The sequence below is a fragment of the Poromitra crassiceps genome (genome assembly GCF_964638095.1).
Source record: "Poromitra crassiceps genome assembly, chromosome: 8".
Taxonomy (NCBI): Eukaryota; Metazoa; Chordata; class Actinopteri; order Beryciformes; family Melamphaidae; genus Poromitra; species Poromitra crassiceps.
In genome coordinates this window covers 40828166-40850665 of record NC_139629.1, presented here as the reverse complement: position 1 = coordinate 40850665, position 22500 = coordinate 40828166, and the positions used below count along the sequence as shown (strand labels likewise).

At 45.7% G+C, this 22500-nt stretch overlaps 1 protein-coding gene across 1 annotated transcript in view; it reads left to right on the top strand.

Moving 5' to 3' along the window:
* LOC310781378 (semaphorin-3B-like) overlaps positions 1-22500 on the top strand; it is a 99290-nt gene that overhangs the window by 63265 nt on the left and 13525 nt on the right. Inside the window, exons 9-11 of the mRNA XM_083641992.1 lie at positions 8848-8917; positions 20843-20987; positions 21508-21597. Coding sequence (XP_083498118.1) covers positions 8848-8917; positions 20843-20987; positions 21508-21597 — 305 coding nt within the window. The remainder of the gene's footprint in view (positions 1-8847; positions 8918-20842; positions 20988-21507; positions 21598-22500) is intronic.

Sequence of the window (22500 nt, the reverse complement as noted above, 5' to 3'; positions counted from 1 at the left end):
GAACATAGATGCGAACAGGTTAGCTAAAAGTTTAGCGTCGCCAGCGAGGGCCCCCACCGTTGCGGTCGGGTTACATTTCGAAATCCCTCCAGGCCTGAACAATTTTCGAGGGGAAACACTGAAATGCTATTCCAAGTTTCTTCTGCTCCAGTCAAATAATATGAGTGTAAAGTTTCTCCTGCTCCAGTCAAATACGAGTGTAAAGTTTTTGAACGTTCCTCACAGTTGTCTTCATTTGGACAAAGCCTGCTGTGTTCGTGCTCTGACACAGACAGACTCATGGGCTCGGATCTTTTTGAATCCACTGGACAGTTGTTATTGTTGAGATGATGGAGTCTGGAACTGCTGCGTTTTATATGTCCTTTATTATGTCCTTTAATATGGATCCAATCTCATCACGCTACACTCATTTGACCATATGGCTCATTGTTAGCGTGTCTGGCTCTCTTCATGTTGTTGCTTGGCAGGCAGTCGTGCAATACTTCAATACTGTGACATACTTGCATTTTATTTGGACTGTTCAAATTACAATTCCGGGCCTCGTAAAACTGTGATGTTTGAAGAACTGATTGGTGTTTACTGGTGTCTTCTGTTGGTGGAAACTTGAAGGAGGCCAGCTCACAGGTTTGGATCGTGTGCTATGTGCTGCTGCTGCTTGTTGTTGTGTTGAGAGTCATGCTCTGAGGTCTGGAGCCGGAGACACGGGACTCTCTGTGGCCGGATGACCACATGACACCCGAGACACTGAGGGCTTGTTTACAGGTTGAGCTTTCAGGCGTTTCTCTCATCTGATTCCGTGTCTGGACGTCTGCTCGTGTGTGTGTGTGTGTGTGTGTGTGTGTGTGTGTGTGTGTGTGTGTGTGCGTGTGTGTGTGTGTGTGTGTGTGTGTGTGTGTGTGTGTGTGTGTGTGTGTGCGTGCGTGCGTGCGCGTGCGTGCGTTTGTGTCTGTGTGTGTGTGTGTGCGTGCGTGCGTGTGCGTGTGTGGCAGTGTGTGGCAGTGTTCCCGATGCGAGACAGCGCCCACATCCTTGTCGCTCAATCGTTCTCTTTTAATGCGGGGAAGGAGGGAGGGAGAGGAGAGGAGAGGAGGAGAGGAGAAGAAAAGAGAGGAGAGGAGGGGAGAGGGGAGGGAGAGGAGGGGAGAGGAGAGGAGAGGAGGGGAGGGGAGAGGAGAGGAGAGGAGAGGAGAGGAGAGGAGAGGAGAGGAGAGGAGAGGAGAGGAGAGGAGAGGAGGGGAGGGGAGAGGAGAGGAGAGGGAGAGGAGAGGAGAGGAGAGGAGGGGAGAGGAGAGGAGAGGAGAGGAGAGGAGAGGAGAGGAGAGGAGAGGAGAGGAGAGGAGAGGAGAGGAGAAGAGAGGAGATGAGAGAGGGAGGGAGAGGAGAGGAGAGGAGAGGGGGAGGGAGGGAGGGAGAGGAGAGGAGAGGAGAGGAGAGGAGAGGAGAGGAGAGGAGAGGAGAGGAGAGGAGAGGAGAGGAGAGGAGAGGATGCACAAACAGGAAAGGATAGCGGGGAGAGAGAGAGAGAACGTGTTTGACAGGATGGGACAGTCTGTGGTGAGGATTGAAGCGTGTGGAGAGGATGGGAGTGACAGCTGCAGCTAAAAACAAGGTGTGGAGGAGAGGAGAGGAGGAGGGAGGGGAATAAATAGTGTTTTATAGCTCGAGGGCTAACATGAGAGAGCAGGGATGGGGGAAGGCAGTAAAATGAAGGGATGGAGAGGAGGAATAGTCGTGAGAAGGGCCAGACACAGAGAAGGTGGGAGAAAAGAGGGGGGGAAGGAGAGATGAGGGCAGGAATGAAGAGGGAGGAATGGCTTGACGGTATGTTGTTTGACATTACAGCGCTGGGCCGATCAGTTCACGTCGAATGTCGAATATGACATGCGAAGCGTGACGTGCGTGCAGGAGCAGCTACCCGCTGAATATGACGTGTTGCAGCCCCGTCCATTTCCAGTCCACGTTAATTGTTAATTGCATCTCTCCTGGGTTGACTGACTCGGTGTCAATTGACAGAAGAAGGGTTGAACACGGGTCAAGTAGCCCTGGTTCAACCCTGCTCACTGGTCTGGAAGTGGTATAAGATGAGGCTGACAGAGGGGTGTGGAAGAGAAGAGGGGAGATGGAGAGAGGGAGGCAGAGAAGAAGAGAGAGAGACAAACCGAGGAGAGAGGAAGGAGATACTGGACAGATTACATTTTTCATCAAGGGTTTTTACTGTGCTTTCATGAATCATGCCAGCGTTTTGCTGTTTTCTTCTTCTTCCAATGGAGATAGAATGAAGCTCTTCAGCGATCAATATGGGCACAGATCAATATGGACACAGATCAATATGGCCACAGATCAATATGGGCACAGATCAATATGGCCACAGTGGCAAAGAGGAAAGAAATGTGGCACAAAGAGAAGGAGCTGTAGCCAGAGGGTGAAAGAGCAGACAAGATGGAGGCTATTATAGACACATTATACCCAGAGGGGAGCATGCTAGACAGGGAGGGAGGTGGAGGAAAGGGGGGTGGGGGGGACGAAAAAGAGAGAGTGTGGTCAGAAAGGTGACAAGGAGGGGGAGGAGGAGGAGGAGGAGGAGGAGGAGGAGGAGGAGGAGGAGGAGGAGGAGGAGGAGGAGGAGGAGGAGGGGATGGCGTTCAGGGGAGGGGCTGAGGAGGATAGGGGCGTTCGCCTCAGGGGGTTTGTCCAGACAATTAGGTAGGGGAGACAGATAGGGGCTGAGGCTGTGGGCCAGACAATGTTATCTTCCCTCAGGGGGGAAACAGAGCATTTTTGTTTAGAGAAGAAGACACAAGAAGCACAATCCTCCAGAGAACATACTGTAGGGCAGACAGACAGGCAGACAGACAGACAGACAGACAGGCAGACAGGCAGACAGACAGACAGACAGACAGACAGACAGACAGACAGACAGACAGACAGATGGATGGATGGATGGAGGAGATAGTGAGAGGGAGGGAGAAAGTGAGGAACAGAGAGAGAGAGGAGAGACACCCAGGGCGATCCTGCATGGGAAGTCCAGGTGGATTTGAGATGAATACCTGATGAATAGATAAGAGGCAGAAAGGAGAGGAGAGGAGATACAGAGAGAGACACACAGAGAGAAGCTCCCAGAAAGAGGGCTTGACTGTAGGGATGAGATAGTGGCTGAGTGGCTGACAGAGAAACAGAAAGACAATACAAAAGAGGTGAAGAAGAGGTGAAGATAGCAGAGGTTTTCTGCAACTGAGGAAGATACTGTAGCAATGATAGCAATGCTATTAAAATACAATATTTTCTATAGCAACACACATAGGTGCACAAAGAATTAGGAACATTCATTGCACAAGTCCCATCTCACTTGTCTTTCTACACATTTCTCCTTGGTGCCTGAAATCGATTCAAAAGGTGAAAAATCGATAATTCTGCGGACAGAGGAGGATGTCTTCATATTTTCTACTCTCCGAGTATTGATTTTCAGGTGAAGTGTCCATAACCATTTAATGCTGTTAAAGAGGATAATAAATTTTCACCATCACCTCATTTGCTAATGTGTGATTTTAGTGGATTGCTATCTACCTCTGTGTTCTATTTCACTGTTATGCGCATTGTATATGTATTACCTTGCTAATAGTAAGTATCATTTTTTGTCATGTATCTTGATTGTTTAGATATTAGGATTTTCTTTTAATTGCTGTATTTGATATGTACTGTGTGCGCACAGGACTCTGTGTGCCCAGGGACTACAGATGCAAATGAGCTTTTAGCTATTTCTGGTGCAATATATTTATTGTGTACTGTCCCTGCTCAAATAAACAATAAAGATAAAGATAAGAAATAACTACAGTCAGAAATCAAACAAACGAGAGGTTTAGAAGAGAGTTGGGATGGCATTAGCTCGGCGGCTTTAGCTCAGGAGGTAGAGCGGGTCGGCCAATGACGCAAGGGTTGGCGGCTCGATCCCCGCTCCCTCCCAGCTGCCGTCGCTGTGTCCTTGGGCAAGACACTTACCCTCCTTGCTCCCGATGGTGTGCAGGCACCCTGCGTGGTAGCCTGCCGCCATTGGTGTATGAATGGGTGAATGTAGACTATCTACTGATTGTAAAGCGCTTTGGATAAAAGCGCTATATAAATGCAGGCCATTTACCATTAAGTCAGTCTGAATTTAAACTTGTCCAAAGATGGTCCACATTGTCTGAGACTGCTGCTTGAAGGTATTAAAAAAACCCAAAAGGATTTATTTTGAGTGCTGGCTTTTTTGTCCTTCTGAATTTAAACTTGTCACATGGCGATGAAAGAGAGATTTGCTAAGCTGGGCTGTAGATCACTGAGACTCTTCATCAGAGTCTGACAGAAGAAAAACGTTCCTGCAGCTTCTAAAGTTTAGCGATCTTGTTCTGTAAATTTGACAGTACTTTGTCATGCTTGTTCTCCATCCACGAGTATCCTGACAAACCATGATTTCACGCGGGCGTTCCTCTCGCATCCACTTTGTTTTGATTCCTGGATCGGCACATGGACGTTTATTTCCACTTACGCAGCTTGATATCTGTGGATCGGAGACGCATCGCATCATAACTCTTCTACCGTTTAATGCGACCGCCTCTGGAGCTTGTTTGGATCATCGAGACATCGAGAACATCTTTGGATGCACTTACACTTGTGTTTTAGGCGTTTTCGCTCTTATCCGATTACAGTTGGATCACCCGGGAAGCCTGCTGTTCATGCTAGGTTTCAAACGCCACCGACTTTCATCTCCGCCCAAATGGGTTCCACTCGCAATAAAACTCAAACTTCACTAGGTTGGGCTACAAATCTTCCAGTGCAGCAGCACTGTGTTTGACTCTGGCTCATCCATTCTCTAACCGACACATAAAGGTGCTCTGGATGAAAGTGTCCACCAAAGCAAACAGCGTGTGTATATATATTATGCCATGTCATAAAGAAGAGACGCCATAAAGTATCATGTCAAAGACGAGTGGAGGAGGCGAGGACGGAGATGATAAAGGTTTGGATATATATGAGAGGAGTGGAGGCGGGTGGGAACATTCTTTGGGAGATGTGAGGGGAAAAGAAACGGGGGAAAGGAGGAAAAGCAGAGGAGGAGAGAGGAGAAGAAGATGGAGGGATGATAAAGGAGTATTATGTGAGAGGAGTGATGTAGACTGAGAGATTTGAGCAGCGAAGGGAGAGGGTATTTCACGTTAACTTACAAACCACGGATACGTTGAATCTGAACGTTTGTGAACCGCAAATATGTTGCATATCAACATTTCATGATACATGTATATCAACGCCTAGACCTCTAGTGGTCGTGTAAATAACGACAAGTCTGCTATTGAAATATCACCGTGGAAAGTAAGGGTGTTGTGGTCGGGGTGGGCGGAGGGCGTTTGCCCCCGGAGAGCCGTGTGTTCGAGTCCCAGCGTGTTCAAAGTCTACAGTGCAACTGCAAGTCATTTCACATTTTTGTTATTTAACCCTAACCCAAACCATAACCCTAACATTAACCAAGTGGTTTTAGTTGCCTAAACATAACTGAAGTGGTTTTATTTGCATAACCTTTTCAAATTAACGTTGGAAACGCGGCCACATTATCAAATGAACCGACATTTTCAAATTGACATTGGAAACTCTCCTGTGGTTGGAGGACTTGATGTTGATATGCAACGGCTTTTTGGTTCAGAAACGTTGATATCCGTGATTTCCATAAAGGTAAAATGCCAACGTTTTATTCTGGGTTGGAATGAAACAGCTGCATTGTGATTTAGAAAGCTGAGAAGAAGAAGGGGGGAAAGAAAGACAGTAATAATGAAGGAGTGATATATTAAAGAAGGGATGCAGGGAGTGAACCGTGTGTACGCTGCGGCCTGCAGACTACCCAGACTCCTCTCTGTTGTGCCCTGCGGGAGACGGCTGATTGGGTAGATTGCGATGCGGCAATATCAGTATGTGGGTGTGTACGCTTTTCTGTGGAACTGTGTGTGTGTGTGTGTGTGTGTGTGTGTGCGTGCATTCGTGTGCGTTCGTGTGTGTGTGTGTGTGTGTGTGTGTGTGTGTGTGTGTGTGTGCGCGCGTGTGTGTGTGTGTGTGTGCGTGCGTTCGTGTGTGTGTGATGAGATGAGATTAGCCTTCCTGCAGCGCGGTGGTTCCACGGAGGCCACCTGAAGCAGCAGGAACGACAGGAATGTGAGAACAGATACGCTTGACTGTCTCCATCACTACAATAACATCTCTGTCTCAGCAGGAGGAGAGGAGAGGAGGAGAGAGAGGAGGAGGAGGAGGAGAGAGGAGGAGGAGGAGAGGATAGGGGGAGGAGGAGAGAGAGGAGAAGAGAGAGGGTAGGAGGAGAGAGAGGGGAGGAGGAGAGAGGAAAGGAGAAAGGAGGAGAGGGGAGGAGATGAATGAAGGAAAGGATGGAAGATAAAAGAGGAGGAGAAGAGATGAAGAAGTACAAGATTGGGAAGAGGAGTCAGGAGAGGACGGAGAAAAGGAACGGAGAGAGAATGAGGGAAGACGAGGAAAGAGTAGACTAGGGCTGCGCCTAACCATCATTTTCATTGCCGATTAATCTGTTGATTATTTTCTCGATTAATCGATTAGTTGTTTGGTCTATAAAATGTCAGACAATGTGGATCAGTGTTTCCCAAAGCCCAAGATGACGTCCTCAATAATGTCTTGTTTTGTCCAAAACCCAAAGCTATCTGCTTTACTAGAGGAAAAGTAAAGTATGTAAGTGTGTCAGCAAAGACAGAAAACTCTGTAACTCTGTTTTGTAAAGTATGACACTAAAGAAAGTAGCTGATTCAATTGTTTTAGGTATTCATGTATTTGGTACCCCGAGATTCAAGTCAAGTCATTTATTTATAGAGCGCAGGATTGTCACGAGCGCCACAACTCGGTCTCCTGCAGCTTTGTCTCTGCGAGCTGTGATGGGCTGATAAAAAAACATCCCCTGCTCTTATCTGTGACAAAAATGTCAAAAAGAAAACAAAGTTTGATTTATTGTGACTTAAATAAACAATGAAAACTCAAGTCTCTAGACTGTAGCTGTGACAGCTAACAGCTACAGGAAGAAGTGCTAGAAATACATAGGGAGGAAAAGGACAAACCTGACAGCTTGTAGCTGAGTTGTGTATGCTGGCTCTCCTGTAGTGCAGTTCATAACAAAACACATAGACAAATGATGCAGAGACCAGTAACAAGACACATCATCCCTCCAAGTTTCATCAAAATCCATCCAGAGGTGTAGCAGTTATGGTTTTTGAAAATTTGATTATAGCGCCCCCATCAGGCTAATCAGTGTCATGGGTTTCAACACAAAAACAACACCGTACCAAAATGTGAATAATTGACATTTGTAAGGATCGCTGAAGTTGTTTTCTTTCAGTCAGACTTTTAAAGTGTAGGAATTACAGCATCCCTATTTTGGCTAATTAGTGTAATTTTTGTAAATGCCAGAACAACACGGCGCTACGATGCATGAAGTTTTGTCAAAATGGTGCCAGCGGTGTCTGAGATGGGACGTCTGATTTGACCTTCACTGTAATTAGAGCTTCCTCATCAGGCCAATCAGTGTGTTTTTTAAACGCTCCAACAGAGCGGAGATGCATCCTCACTCCGACTTTAATCAAAACCAGACGGGCGATGTCTGAGATGTCGCGCTCGAGTTAAACATCATGACCTTTAATTAGGAGGACACACCCATTAAGCCAATCAGAGTCATATTTTTGTAACACTGCAGAACAGCGCAGACGCATTTTCCTTCCAAGTTTCATCAAAATCAGACCAGTGGCTGTAGCGAAATATCAAATTGTTTTATCACGGACAGAGCCCGATCCACGGCCCCTCCCTCCCTCTGATCCACGGCCCCTCCCTCCCTCTGACCCACAGCCCCTCCCTCCCTCTGATCCACGGCCCCTCCCTCCCTCTGATCCACGGCCCCTCCCTCCCTCTGATCCATGGCCCCTCCCCCCCTCTGACCCACAGCCCCTCCCTCCCTCTGATCCACAGCCCCTCCCTCCCTCTGATCCACAGCCCCTCCCTCCCTCTGATCTCGTCGCGTGGGAGACAATAGTTACAGCAAAACCATGGGAGAAAAGTGTAGAAAGTATTGTGATGCCTTGTGGTTGAGATGAAGAGTGTGTGTGTGTGTGTGTGTGTGTGTGTGTGTGTGTGTGTGTGTGTGTGTGTGTGTGTGTGTGTGTGTGTGTGTGTGTGACAGCGGGCGGTGGACTTAGCGCGCGGCTCTCCCGCTGAGCCAGCTTATTAATGGCTACATTCATTAGAAGGAGCCAGTCAGCCATGCTGCCAGGCCCACCGACGCTATTAGTCACACAGTCAGATAGACAGATAGGTACACACACACACACACACACACACACACACACACACACATGCAAGCACGCACACATGCACGCAAAAGTGCACACACACCTACGCATTCGCACACACACACACGCACGCACGCAAACACACACACACACACACACACACACACACACACACACACACACACACACACACATTTGCTTGCCTGCTTGCACATGCACAGGCATACACATGCTGAATGCCAAATACCTCCCCCAGACACACACACATATCTGCACTCACACACACACACACACACACACACACACACACACACACACTCTGCACACACACATACTGGCAATCACACAGGTGTACTTGCGCATGCACGCACGCACGTGCGCACACACACACACACACACACAAAGGAACACAATACACAAACACAATTTACACGAACTCATGCAACAATGATTCCACATTCTCCAATAACTCCTCCTGTGGATTGATTATTACTGTCTGGAACTTAACTCTTTCCTTCTCTCCATCCAGAGGACATCTTCATCCTCCATGGGAAAGACAAGAAGAACCCTCTGATCTACGGCCTGTTTACCACATCCAGGTATGTCACCTATAAAACACAAAGCATGGGGATAGAGTGTGGAGTATTTTAAGGCAGAGGTTCTCAAAGTGGGGTCCTTGAGGGGGTTCCAGGGTCTCCACAGAAAAAAGAGGAATAGTTTATTTTCACTTGAATTCCATCCATAAGTAAAACAGTGACAGAATGTATGACTATTTTGATCATGCGTTTCATACACTTTCTGTAATAAAACATCTACAAGCAAAAATCAAGTCAGATGGGACCCTGGGACAAAATCGTATCAAATGGGGGTCCGTGGAGAACCACTGCTTTAAAGAGGACATGAAACGGTCAAACTTGTGACCAGATGGATGTTTGGGTGGAAAGAGAAACCAAATCATGGGGTGCATAGTTTGATGTAACACCGGCCAGCATCCGCCATCAGAGACATGTGATTTGGTTCAGGACCCGTGAACATGACTTTTCATTTACAAAAATGTATTTTTCTCCGCTTTTTGGGGACAGATGGACATTTTCGGTGAAAACTACCTACATTCAAGTGTCGATAACTAAACAACGGATGAACATAGAATTAAACTTTTTCCCCCCTATGAAAGTAGAGGCTCTCCTCTTTCTTTTGGGATATTCAGTGTTTACATAATCATAGAAGAAAATATTCTATGGGTCTTGGCTAATTACTGAAAATGATCAAAAACCCTGGCGGTATCTGGCGACTTTCCCTTTGAAACTCTGGAGGGGATTGAGTGAAGGAGCGTGAAGAATCTACGACCGTTTCTGCCTCCTATTGGTGACCAGCAGGAATTGCAACAACATTGATAGAACATTTCTCCTGTAAAAGAACTGACACTTTGTTGCAGCTCCAACGTGATTTAGGGCGACATGACAGGTGGATTTTTACATACAAACATTTACTACTGTAGCTTTATGCCTACTAGTAGGTCATGAAGTAACCGTTAGGTAAAAGTAATACAATTTAAATAATTAAAAAAAGAATTATATATATATATATATATATATATATATATATATATATATATATATATATATATATATATATATATTTAAGCAATATAGCATGAGAGCCAGTGTGTTGTGGCAAATATATCCCGCTGATCAGCTGTTATCCCACGAGGCCGCAGGCCGAGTGGGATAACAACGGTTTCCAAGTATGATAATATAATAATAATAATAATACTATAAGTCCGACTGCCATGGCATTCTGATAGAGTCAGTTGAAACACTACTGTAAGGCGGGACCGCAAGAACGTGCGGGTGATTTCATTGGATCGTTCTGGAGACTGAAGTTGACATTGGCCAATCCTGGCGCTTGCTGAGAAGCTGAGAGCTTTCTGGAAAGCCCGACACGCAGCTCGAGCGCAGCGCTGCATTCTCAGCGCTTGCTGAGAAGCTGAGAGCTTTCTGCAAAGCCCGACACCAACTAACGTTACGGGGTTAAATGCGGGGTTAACAGCCTTTTTTTTGCAAAGAAGACATTAGCCCGCGTCTATTCTTGTACAAAACATAATTTTCTGCGAAGTATTAGTAAAGTTATAAGCGAAGATCGATTCACAAGGATCTGACAGCTGTCTCCGCCATTTGTTTTTTCTACATTGTCATTTGAGGTAACCAAAGCCTTTTAGTAAGAGAGTTGCCATGGCAACTCATAAGTTAACCCATGGCCAGAGTGGGTTACGGGATTTATACAATGGCTGTGAACCAATCAGATTGCTTGATTTGAGAGAGCCGTTTTATAAATATGTAAGGGATAATGGATAGTGAGCCGGTGATTACTGGCGAAATAATGACCGACAGGTGATATTGAGCCCGACGCGCAGCGGAGGGCTTAATCATTCACCTGAAGGTCATTATTTCCAGTAATCACCGGCTCACTATCCATTATCCCGCTTAGAACACGGCCTACAACTAAATCATTCAATAATCTGACAAAAATAATTATTCAAATAGATTTTTTAATAGCGTTTTCAACGACAAAGCGGTTTCATTCATAATTGGCACACAAGACACCACAGCTGCAACTGGTTGGCCTAATTAGTAGTGTCTTGCTGACAAAAGGCTCTTATCAACTGATTAATCCAGGTGTGGCAGAGCAGCGGTCGGTTGTCGAGAAATAATGACCGGTGAATCTTGTTGATTGACCAATCAGAATCGAGTATTCAAGAGAGCCGTGTTCTATATATATATAGAGCCACTTATTGATAAGTTGGGGTAAGTTATAATACACCTAACGAGGTGGAAAAGTATTCTTTCATTTCATTTTGACTTTAGATTTGGAGCAAGTAGGCCACTGTATTGCTCTGTATTGTGTTTTATTGGGTCATTGTGCAACACTGTGGTTGAGTGTGTATTATCTCCACTATTGTTTTCATTGTGTAGTGTGGCATTGTGTGCTGCCATATGTTTGTGTTGTGTTGTGTTGTGTTGTGTTGTGTTGTGTTGTATAGTGTGGCATTGTGTGCTGCCATATGTTTGTGTTGTGTTGTGTTGTGTTGTGTTGTGTTGTGTTGTGTTGTGTAGTGTGGCATTGTGTGCTGCCATATGTTTGTGTTGTGTTGTGTTGTGTTGTGTTGTGTTGTATAGTGTGGCATTGTGTACTGCCATGTGTTGTGTTGTGTTGTGTTGTGTTGTGTTGTGTTGTGTAGTGTGGCATTGTGTACTGCCATATGTTTGTGTTGTGTTGTGTAGTGTGGCATTGTGTACTGCCATATGTTTGTGTTGTGTTGTGTTGTGTTGTGTTGTGTTGTTTAGTGGCATTGTGTACTGCCATGTTTGTGTTGTGTTGTGTTGTGTTAAAAAGGCATGGTTGCTGTCACGCCTGCCCCCTCCTCCTCTGTACCGTACAGAGCAGCCATTTGTTATCCAGCGTCTCATGTGAGTTGGAGGTCAGCTGCCTGACCCCTGCCTGCCGGGACCGGAGGCTGTGTCGGGTTTGGCCCGGTACCGCTTCTCTTCTTCAAATAAATCTTTCGGGCTCTGTTGTGTTTTTTCATCCATGGGAAGAAAAACACAATGTTTTTTTTGTTCCCTGCGTTCTCCTGAAGCTCTGTCATAGACAGGCAGGCACACACAGACACACACACACTCCCTCATGTGTGAGATGTTTGTGTTACATGTTACGGTTATGAGCAGTCATTGGTTAGTTTAATTGTCAATCGTAAGCTGTCATTTTTGGATGATGAACGAGGGTTTATTTTATTGGCGTGTCATGTGTTTGGGCTGATTGGTTCATTTCATTTATTTTTTTTTCATTTATTTATTTAATGTGACTCATTGACCATGATCACATGGTATGGAGCACAAACAAAACATACAAAAACAATATACAATGGCACACGGCATGGCTAGAGCATGTCATTTGAACAAAGGCAGGACATTCTTCAAAAAGGCACCTAATTTACACATGACTTTTTGTCTGTCTGATTGTAGTAGCAGAATCAGTTTAAACATAGATGGACGTGTTAAATAATATCTGGGTAAATATAACTGTCTGAAATTCAAAATAATTACATTTTTACATTCAAACAAAACATGATACTCGTCTCCCACACAGTTGTCACTACAGAGATTACAGATCCTCATACTTCTATGCAGTCCTTTATATCTGCCAACAACCTTGGGGATTCTGGTGTTGTTAACCCTAAAGTTACAAATTGCATGTCTATGCCTCTGGTTTACATACAGCAGATAATTTTCAAGTTTAAGTTCTTTTTTGAATTCTACGTACAAGTCACATGACGTCATACTTTTGAGCTCACTTTGCCATTTCTGCATAAACTGATCCTTAAGACTTTGCTCAACAGTTAACTTCAACCAGTCAATGTTATTGCACTGCTGTGTAAGCCAGAGGTAAGACAAGCCACAGTCATCCAAAATCTGTTTGACCCGCACGACCCACGGCGAGGCATAGACGCCAGAGTTGTGCAGATCACGCAGGCAGTTGTACATAATACGGCTAAGTTTGTTCTCCTTGCCGTCAATCAACCTTGCCCAATAACTAATCATTCTTTTCTTGACAGTGACACAGAGTGGGTATCTCCCCAGCTCCCCATAGACCATATTGTTACACGTTGTCATTTTAACTTTCAAAATGTACTTGAGAAATCTGAGGTGTAGCTTTTCCAATATATCAATTTTTTCAAACCCCCAAGCTTCACACGAGTACAACATAACTGGTAAAACCAACTTGTCAAAAAGGTCCAGTGTGATATCTACTGGTAAATCATATTTTTCTACTGGTAAATCATATTTACCACTGGAGGTTGGCCTGGCTAGAGGGCAGCCCTATTCAGCGAGCCGGAAGCCATTTCACTAGCAAGTTTGGCTGTGAGCAGACAGCCGCGAAAGCTCCATGAGAGCGCATGGTGGAATGTTTGTTAAGGTGGACAAATTTGAGCGTGCGGGAGCAGGATGCAATATGGGACTCTGAGGAGACATCGCAGACCAAAACAGTATGGCGGCTCCCCGAAGTAACGAGCAGTAACGTTCACGTTAGTAGAGTAACGCCACAGCCATAGAAATAGACCCAATAATAACAATTAAACAAGAACAAGAGTATCTATCTACCAGTGGATTTTCTCGGCAGAAAAGACGTTTTCGCCGTTCTTCCGAGTGGATTTGGATCAGATTTGGCGATGCTGATTGGCTGAAGGAGTTGTCTGTCAAGTACTCCCGCCCACTGAAATCGCTGTGGACAGGCTGGAGTCCAGACTGATATGTAGAGCCAAAGAGAATGTGGGATCACGTTATCAGGATGGTTCTAACCAGGCTACCAGCCAGGATCACTGGAGGAAACATGGAGGACACTGCACATCTGGATCACTGGAGGAAACATGGAGGGTACTGCACATCTGGATCACTGGAGGAAACATGGAGGATACTGCACATCTGGATCACTGGAGGAAACATGGAGGATACTGCACATCTGGATCACTGGAGGAAACATGGAGGACACTGCACATCTGGATCACTGGAGGAAACATGGAGGGTACTGCACATCTGGATCACTGGAGGAAACATGGAGGGTACTGCACATCTGGATCACTGGAGGAAACATGGAGGACACTGCACATCTGGATCACTGGAGGAAACATGGAGGGTACTGCACATCTGGATCACTGGAGGAAACATGGAGGACACTGCACATCTGGATCACTGGAGGAAACATGGAGGATACTGCACATCTGGATCACTGGAGGAAACATGGAGGGTACTGCACATCTGGATCACTGGAGGAAACATGGAGGGTACTGCACATCTGGATCACTGGAGGAAACATGGAGGGTACTGCACATCTGGATCACTGGAGGAAACATGGAGGGTACTGCACATCTGGCAACAAAATACATACAGCATCATGTCATTGAATGATATTGAATGTTTCTTGTCCGGACACTGACTGTGTCAGTTCTGTCTCTCCTCCAAGCTGCAGGCCACAAAGCCATCTGTCATGACTCATGACACATCCATCCATGTTAGCTCATATGAAGTAGCACCATCCCGTTAGCATCATCAATGCTCTCTATTGTGCTGCTGTGTGATCGGCACAGTGTGTGGAGCTGTGCACTGTTTTAGAGCTGCTCTTAATACTGTGTCTGGCTTTCTGGCTCGCAGCCAACTGTATGAGTGATACTTTGTGTGTGTGTGTGTGTGTGTGTGTGTGTGTGTGTGTGTGTGTGTGTGTGTGAGTGCGTGTGCGCGTGCGTGCATCCATCTGTGTGTGTGTGTGTGTGCGTGTGTGTGTGTGTGTGTGTGTCTGTGTCTGTGTCTCTGTGTGTGTGTGTGTGTGTGTGTGTGTGTGTGTGTGTGTGTGTGTGTGTGTGTGTGTCTGTGTCTGTGTCTCTGTGTGTGTGAGTGAGTGCGTGTGCGCGTGCGTGCATCCATCTGTGTGTGTGTGTGTGTGTGTGTGTGTGTGTGTGTGTCTGTGTCTGTGTCTCTGTGTGTGTGTGTGTGTGTGTGTGTGTGTGTGTGTGTGTGTGTGTGTGTCTGTGTCTGTGTGTGTGTGTGCGTGCGTGCGTGTGTGTGTGTGTGTGTGTGTGTGTGTGTGTAGCAGGGGAGAGGCTGGTGGTTGAGCTATGGAGTCATATTTTCCCAACACAGTGACACCAAGTTCCAGCATGCTGATTTATGGAAATCCTGCAGGGTTCACACCAGTTCATCAAGCCATGTGAAAATACAGCTACATTATAGCACTTACTCTTTACTCCAGCCTCTCCTTTACAATGGCTGTGACCGCCATTCAATGTGTGTGTGTCTATGGGCAAACGGTGAGCACGGTGGCTCAGTGGTTAGCACTGTTGCCTCACAGCAAGAAGGTCCCGGGTTCGAACCCTGGGCCGTCCCAGGTCCTTTCTGTGTGGAGTTTGCATGTTCTCCCCGTGTTCGTGTGGGTTTTCTCCGGGTGCTCCGGTTTCCTCCCACCATCAAAGACATGTACCGGATGTTAGGGTTAAGACTCCTGTCGGTGCTCCTGACCAAGGCACTGGCAAAAGAACTGGAGTTGGTCCCCGGGCGCTGCACTGCGGCTGCCCACTGCTCCTATAGTTCTAGGAAGGTTCCTAGTAGAGGATGGGTCAAATGCAGAGGATGAATTTCCCCATGGGGATAAATTATGGACTAATAACTTAACTTAACTGTATGTTAAGAAGGTAAAGATAACTTTGTGTTTGAAAAAAAAAAAATTGTCTTGCATATAATAGTATTCTCACATAAATCAAAGATTTCTTTTTCAAGAGAGATTTGGAAAAAAACACGGAGCTACTCCATAGAAACAAACAATGTACTCACATTGGATTGAAAATAGGAAAGAATGTGTCGTTTCTTCTTCTTTATCGACATTTTGCAGAACAGCTCTGCACAGCTCAGACTAAACTGTCTGCAACTGCTTCTGGGGCCTGTACCACAAAGCAAGATTACTGGCTTAGCGAGGTAACTTCAGGTTTAACCCTAGTTTTGCCGTACCACAATGCTAGTTAACTTCTTATCGAGATAGATCACCATAGCAACTTATGCTCTACGGCTAACCTGCTTTGTAGCAGGTTAAGTTCAGAGGATAAGATCAAAACCCATGAAAGACCCACCTGCTTACCAATCAGCTCTCCAGATGAAAAATTCATTGCATTCAAATGAAAAAGAAAAAGAAAAAAGAAAAAAAAAGGCTCCTGTTGAATTAATCAAGGACTAAAGCAGGACTTGTTGCAGGCTACATTTAAATTAAGCCCTACTTACCACTTTGGAATATGTTTTTATATATTCATTTGTGTGCTCTCAAGTAGCCTAGATACATTGTTTGACCCCGCCGATCGATTGCAGCTGAATAGTGAGTGGAGAAATATCACTAAACCGGCATAAAAGGTTACATAAACGTCTCCAAAGCGCACAGTGCCGTGTGCACAACGGAGCTGAGACTGACGTTGGGTTGGAATTGAAATGGTCATACATGCTAGAATAGCCTTCTACATCTAAGCAATTTAATATGGGATCACCTGCACACAGGCAATCCCATATTAAGATGATTCATATCTACTACTGCATTTTGCAGCTGCAACTGTGTTGCTTTTGGCCTGTATGATGTGATTGAACTTCATATTTCCAGCATCATTATATGAAATATGGAGATATGCGACTCTGCTGACAATAGCCTATATATGTGACCACAAAATAGGCTATTTTTTATAAATGAAATCTATGCCCGCACGTACCGTGTCGATTCAGTTCAGAAGCATTTTTTTATTTTATTATCATTATTTTTTTATTGATTAGCCTATAGGAAGTATTCAATCAGTGCGACTAAACACATCATGAGATCATTATTATTCATTGAGCCTAAATGGTCTATACATACGGATTTTGGACTGAGATAGATTACACATTGCTTCCACAAAAGACATGCCGGTTTTATTGAGTTTATTGAGAGGGTGAATTGAGCTGCTGTAGATAGCCTACGTGGAGGCAGAAACCGCTCTTCAAAGAAATTACTGGTGTGGATAAAAGTGGTAACTTTAGACAGTCATTCGGGAACAGACTAATAATATCCAACGCAGATTTTTATTTGCGGTTTCAATAAATGAGGAAATAGGCGTGTCTGGCGCTGTAGAAGTTGGAGCAGTCCATATTGCATTGTGATTGGCAGTTGTTAAAAACCACGCCTCTTTTGCGGGCACGAGCTCCAGTGCACGGGCATTTTCATGTGCACGAGCTCTCGGCTTGATTAGAAAAACCTGGTTCCACTTAACGAGTGGCAATCGACGTTCGTGGTACAAGTTAACTACAATCGAGCTTATCTGGTTTAGACAAACCAGATCAAGGGACAGATCCTGGATCTTCTTATACAACATTCGTGGTATACGGCTCTGGTTTGAATGTGCGTTTGTTTCGTCGCCTGGCGCCTCCCGATTGTGTGGAGTGTCTTTGCCGTGTTTAAGCACCGTGATTGGCCTGAAGGTGCGAGCACCGCCCAGCTGGGAAACGAGAGGCCATCACACGAAGCGACACCTCTTCATGTTACTTGACGTGTGCATAATCCATACATGACCTGCCCTCGGCTGCACCATGGAGACAGAGAGGACAGCAACAACAACAACGACAACAAAGCATTTGAATGCTGATTTGGATGTTGATTACCAGTTGCACCTTCCAGCACACAGAAGAGAGAGCAGACATAACAACAGGAGACAGACAGACTACAGGGACTACAGATGGAAATTAGCCTGTGGCTAAATCTGGTGCAAAACAACTTTTTGCTCTCATTTGAGAAGAACGAATGTATTTTTCTACACTGTCCCTTTAAAGAAACTCTCTAAAGTAAAGTAAACTAAACTGGCAGGCAGAAAGAGTCGCACACAGAGAGACAGATGGAGACAAAGCACACTCAAACGCAAAGCCAGAGAGAGCGAGTGAGACGCTACAAACAAAATGACAAACAGTCGTGACAGAGAGAGGGAGAGACAGTGGAAGAGACATCAGACATAAAGACATGCCAACAGTAAGATAGTCAGGCAGAAAGACAGGGAGCTAGACAGACAGGCAGACAGACAGACAGACAGACAGACAGACAGACTGGCAGACAGACAGACAGACAGACAGACAGACAGACAGACAGACAGACAGACTTGCAGACAGACATACTTGCAGACTGGCAGACAGACAGACAGGCAGGCAGACAGACAGACAGACAGACAGACAGGCAGACAGACAGACAGACAGACAGGCAGACAGACAGACAGACAGACAGACAGACAGACAGACAGACAGACAGACAGACAGACAGGCAGACAGACAGACTGGCAGGCAGAGAGACTGGCACACAAACTCAAACCGACACAAACTTGGAAACAAAATGAGCAAAGCCAGAAAGACTGAGTAAGTGAGTGAGAAGACTGGGAGGCAGACAACGACAGACTGCCACTTCTCATTTCCTCTCCAGTTTCTGTCCCTGATGGTCAGCACCACAAGTTCCGAGAATAGTCCTGTGTTTCAAGGCCAGGCCCCCTACAGTTGCCCCTGATGGTCAGCACCACATGTTCTGAGAATAGTCCTGTGTTTCAAGGCCAGGCCCCCTACAGTAGCCCCTGATGGTCAGCACCACATGTTCTGAGAATAGTCCTGTGTTTCAGGTCCAGGCACATTACAGTAGCCCCTGACAGTAAGCACCACATGTTCTGAGAATAGTCCTGTGTTTCAGGTCCAGGCACACTACAGTAGCCCCTGCTGGTCAGCACCACATGTTCTGAGAATAGTCCTGTGTTTCAGGTCCAGGCACATTACAGTAGCCCCTGATGGTCAGCACCACATGTTCCGAGAATAGTCCTGTGTTTCAGGTCCAGGCCCCCTACAGTTGCCCCTGACGGTCAGCACCACATGTTCTGATAATAGTCCTGTGTTTCAGGTCCAGGCACACTACAGTAGCCCCTGATGGTCAGCACCACATGTTCTGAGAATAGTCCTGTGTTTCAGGTCCAGGCACATTACAGTAGCCCCTGATGGTCAGCACCACATGTTCTGAGAATAGTCCTGTGTTTCAGGTCCAGGCACATTACAGTAGCCCCTGATGGTCAGCACCACATGTTCTGAGAATAGTCCTGTGTTTCAGGTCCAGGCCCCCTACAGTAGCCCCTGACGGTCAGCACCACATGTTCTGAGAATAGTCCTGTGTTTCAGGTCCAGGCACATTACAGTAGCCCCTGATGGTCAGCACCACATGTTCTGAGAATAGTCCTGTGTTTCAGGTCCAGGCACATTACAGTAGCCCCTGATGGTCAGCACCACATGTTCTGAGGTCCAGGCCCGCTACAGTAGCCGCAGCACAAGCATGAAAACACTAGGCTGCAGGCGGGGAAGGGAGTCGTCCTGGAATCTCAGTGGGGAACGGACAGAAATGCGAGGCATCATCCAGGGTGGGGTCCCTGTGAGGAAGCATCCAGGGTGGGGTCCCCAACCACACAGATGGAGAGAGAGGTCGCTGCTATTGGATGGAAAGTTTCCCTCTGGCACGCTCAGAGCTGCAGACACAGGCGTTTTGTCCCCCTTGATGAAATCAGAGGGGTGGGGTCCTGTGGACTGGTGTCCTTTCACTCGTTTGTTTTTGTCTGTCCATCACATGCAATATCCGAGACACTGCTGATTGTGTTTTTATTAAACTTGTGGAAAGGATGCATCTCACCACTGCGCTTCGTCAATTTCCAAATGGCGCTGATTGGGGGAGGAATTAGATTGCTTATTTGGAAGAGCTTTTTATTTTCTCGTCTCCTTTTCGTTCGCTTGTTTGTTTGTTTGTCCATCATGGGCGATATCTCGGGCATAACAGATGTGATTTTATTTTTTATTTTTTTAAGCATTTGTTTATTGAGATTTTGCATATAAATCAAGGATACAATAGTACACAATATCAGCAATATAAACAATATAATCATTTCCCACCCCCCACCCTCCCCCAACATCTCATCCGTCAAAAAACAAAAGAAAACCAGTGCATTCCCTTCTAAGCAAAGTGTTAGAACAGTATAGCAGTACAGCTTGAGGATTGACATACAAATGTAGAGCATAGCATAAGAATAATACTGTGCTATCAAACACCTATAGGACGAGCAATGAGGGTTCATGAATCCAGAATGTGTTGCAAATCTTTGCTTTCAAGAAGATGTAGAAAGAGGCCCCAAATTTTGCAGACTGTATAACTGATGTGAATTTTAGGAAATGTAAGGGAGCGGGCGTCCAGGTAGTGCAGTGGTTAGATTCCCTGCCTAAAACGAGGGTCGCAGGTTCGAGCCCCCGTGTTACCTCCGGCTTGGTCGGGGGCATCCATTAGGGATGCACGATATATCGCCAATCATATCGGTATCGGCCGATGTTAGCCATTTTTTAACATATCGGTATCGGTCCGATGTTGCAATGTTAATATCGGTTATCGGCATCGGCCAAAATTTTCATATCGGTGCATCCCTAGCATCCATACAGGCACAATTGGCCGTGTCTGCGGGTGGGAGAACATGCAGCAGAACATGCCCTTTCTATCTGTTAAATTTCTATGATTGTGCCCGTTGAGCAGCGCTGGAATCTTTCCCACACGTTTTGATCTGCCAAACATCTGAACCAAGATCCTCACTCAAATAGAATGGATGGGGCATTCATTCCTCCCAGCTTAGATCTTTTGGTTCTGGTGCACATTCAGCAGATTGATGCTGAAGCCCACAGTGACTCATAGCTTTACATTACAGATCTTTCTCATTTAATCAACTTCTTCAAGGAAGAGCGTAACTCATCCTGTGTAATCATCAATGGCAGCTCATGTTCTATACATGTATACAGGATCTGGGAACGATGAGCGGAAAGATGATCCGTGTCTGAAGATGACTGACAGCTCTCTCTCTCTCTCTCTCTCTCTCTCTCTCTCTCTCTCTCTCTCTCTCTCTCTCTCTCTCCGTCTTTCCTCAGTGATATCCTGAACGGCTCGGCAGTGTGTGTCTACCGGATGGACGACGTGGTTCGGGCCTTCAAAGGGAACTTCCTGCATAAGGAGGGGCCTCAGTACAAGTGGGCGGAGTTTACAGGCAAGGTGCCGTACCCGCGACCAGGAACTGTGAGTTGATCATTCTCAAAAGCCTCTCTGATTCAGCGAAGAGTTGTTTTCTTAATAAGTCGTCACGACGGGTTCGAGCCCCTGTGTTAGGGCGTCCATACAGGCACAAAGGGCTGTGATGTGTGCTGGTTGTTGCACTATAGCGCCTCCTCTGTTCGGTCGGGGCGCCTGTTCGGGAAGGAGGGGAACTGGGGGAATAGCGTGATCCTCCCATGCGCTACATCCTGCCGGTGAAACTCCTCGCTGTCAGCTGAAAAGAAGCGGCTTGCGGCTGCACATGTATCGGAGGAAGCATGTGTTAGTCTACAAGCTCTCCCCAGAACAGCAGGGGGAATTGGCCTTTTGTGACTAATATATATATATATATATATATATATATATATATATATATATATATATATATATATATATATGGTGAGTAAATTAAATCCAGAGCATTGGTTCTCTCTCTCTCTCTCTCTCTCTCTCTCTGTCCCTCTCTTACACTGTGTCTCTCTCTCACACTCTCTCTCTCCTCCAGTGTCCCAGCACTACATATGGCAGCTACAGCTCGACCAGAGAGTATCCCGACGACGTCATCTTCTTCAGCAGAACCCACCCACTGCTCCAGGTCTCGCTTTATTACATTATATACTAATCTTATTATACTATATTTAAAGTAAGGCTTAGTTTATAGTGGAGCTAAAAGCAAACACATGACTGCAACCTTTGTGTGTTGCTGGCCTCATTCTCCGGCAGGGATGTTGTATTAAATGGGAGAACCCTCCATCAACATTGAGACTGGCTGATGTAACTTTCCATGAAAAGTTGAAAAATATGAGTGCATGAAATAAATATTCACCTGAGACTAGAAGCGGTTTCGCAGCAGCTGCAAAACACAAGGCTCATTAAGGTTTGATTGATGGGGGTTTTGAAGGACGCTTCTTTTGCGCCGATCATCATTTTGTGTACTCAGCGTCTTTAAATGCGCCTAGGAAGGAAGTCACTTCTTCTCACACTTGATCAAAGCGTGACAGGCTTGACACTTCATTATATTTAAAACGTGTTTCTGTGATAAAGTGTGTAAGATGTTTTCCTTTCTTACTGCTGCCTTCCTTTCACCACCGTGTGTGCTGCACTTTGTCTACAGTAACATTTTTACCTCGGTCTGTCTGTTAGGGCATTCACAGACTAGTCGACTAGTCGACTAGTAAAACCACTAGTCGACACTGTGCTTAGTAGTCGACTAGTCATTTAAAAAAAAAATTTTTTTTTTTTTTTAATCTTTAACACATTCACTGCCAGACGTTTTTTTTTTACTGTAGTTAGCTTCTGCCAGAGGGGTTTTTTGAGGATTCTGGCTCATCTTTCAAGACCCGAGGATTCTTTTCTGCTAAGATTTTGTGAACACACAATATCTCAAAAGAACTAATAGAATGTGTGCTTTCTCTGTCTAAAAGAGTTAGTTTGTAGAGTTAGTAGTTATGTAAGCATTAGCAGTTGAATACAGCATGGTTTCAGCGTCAGAAAAATT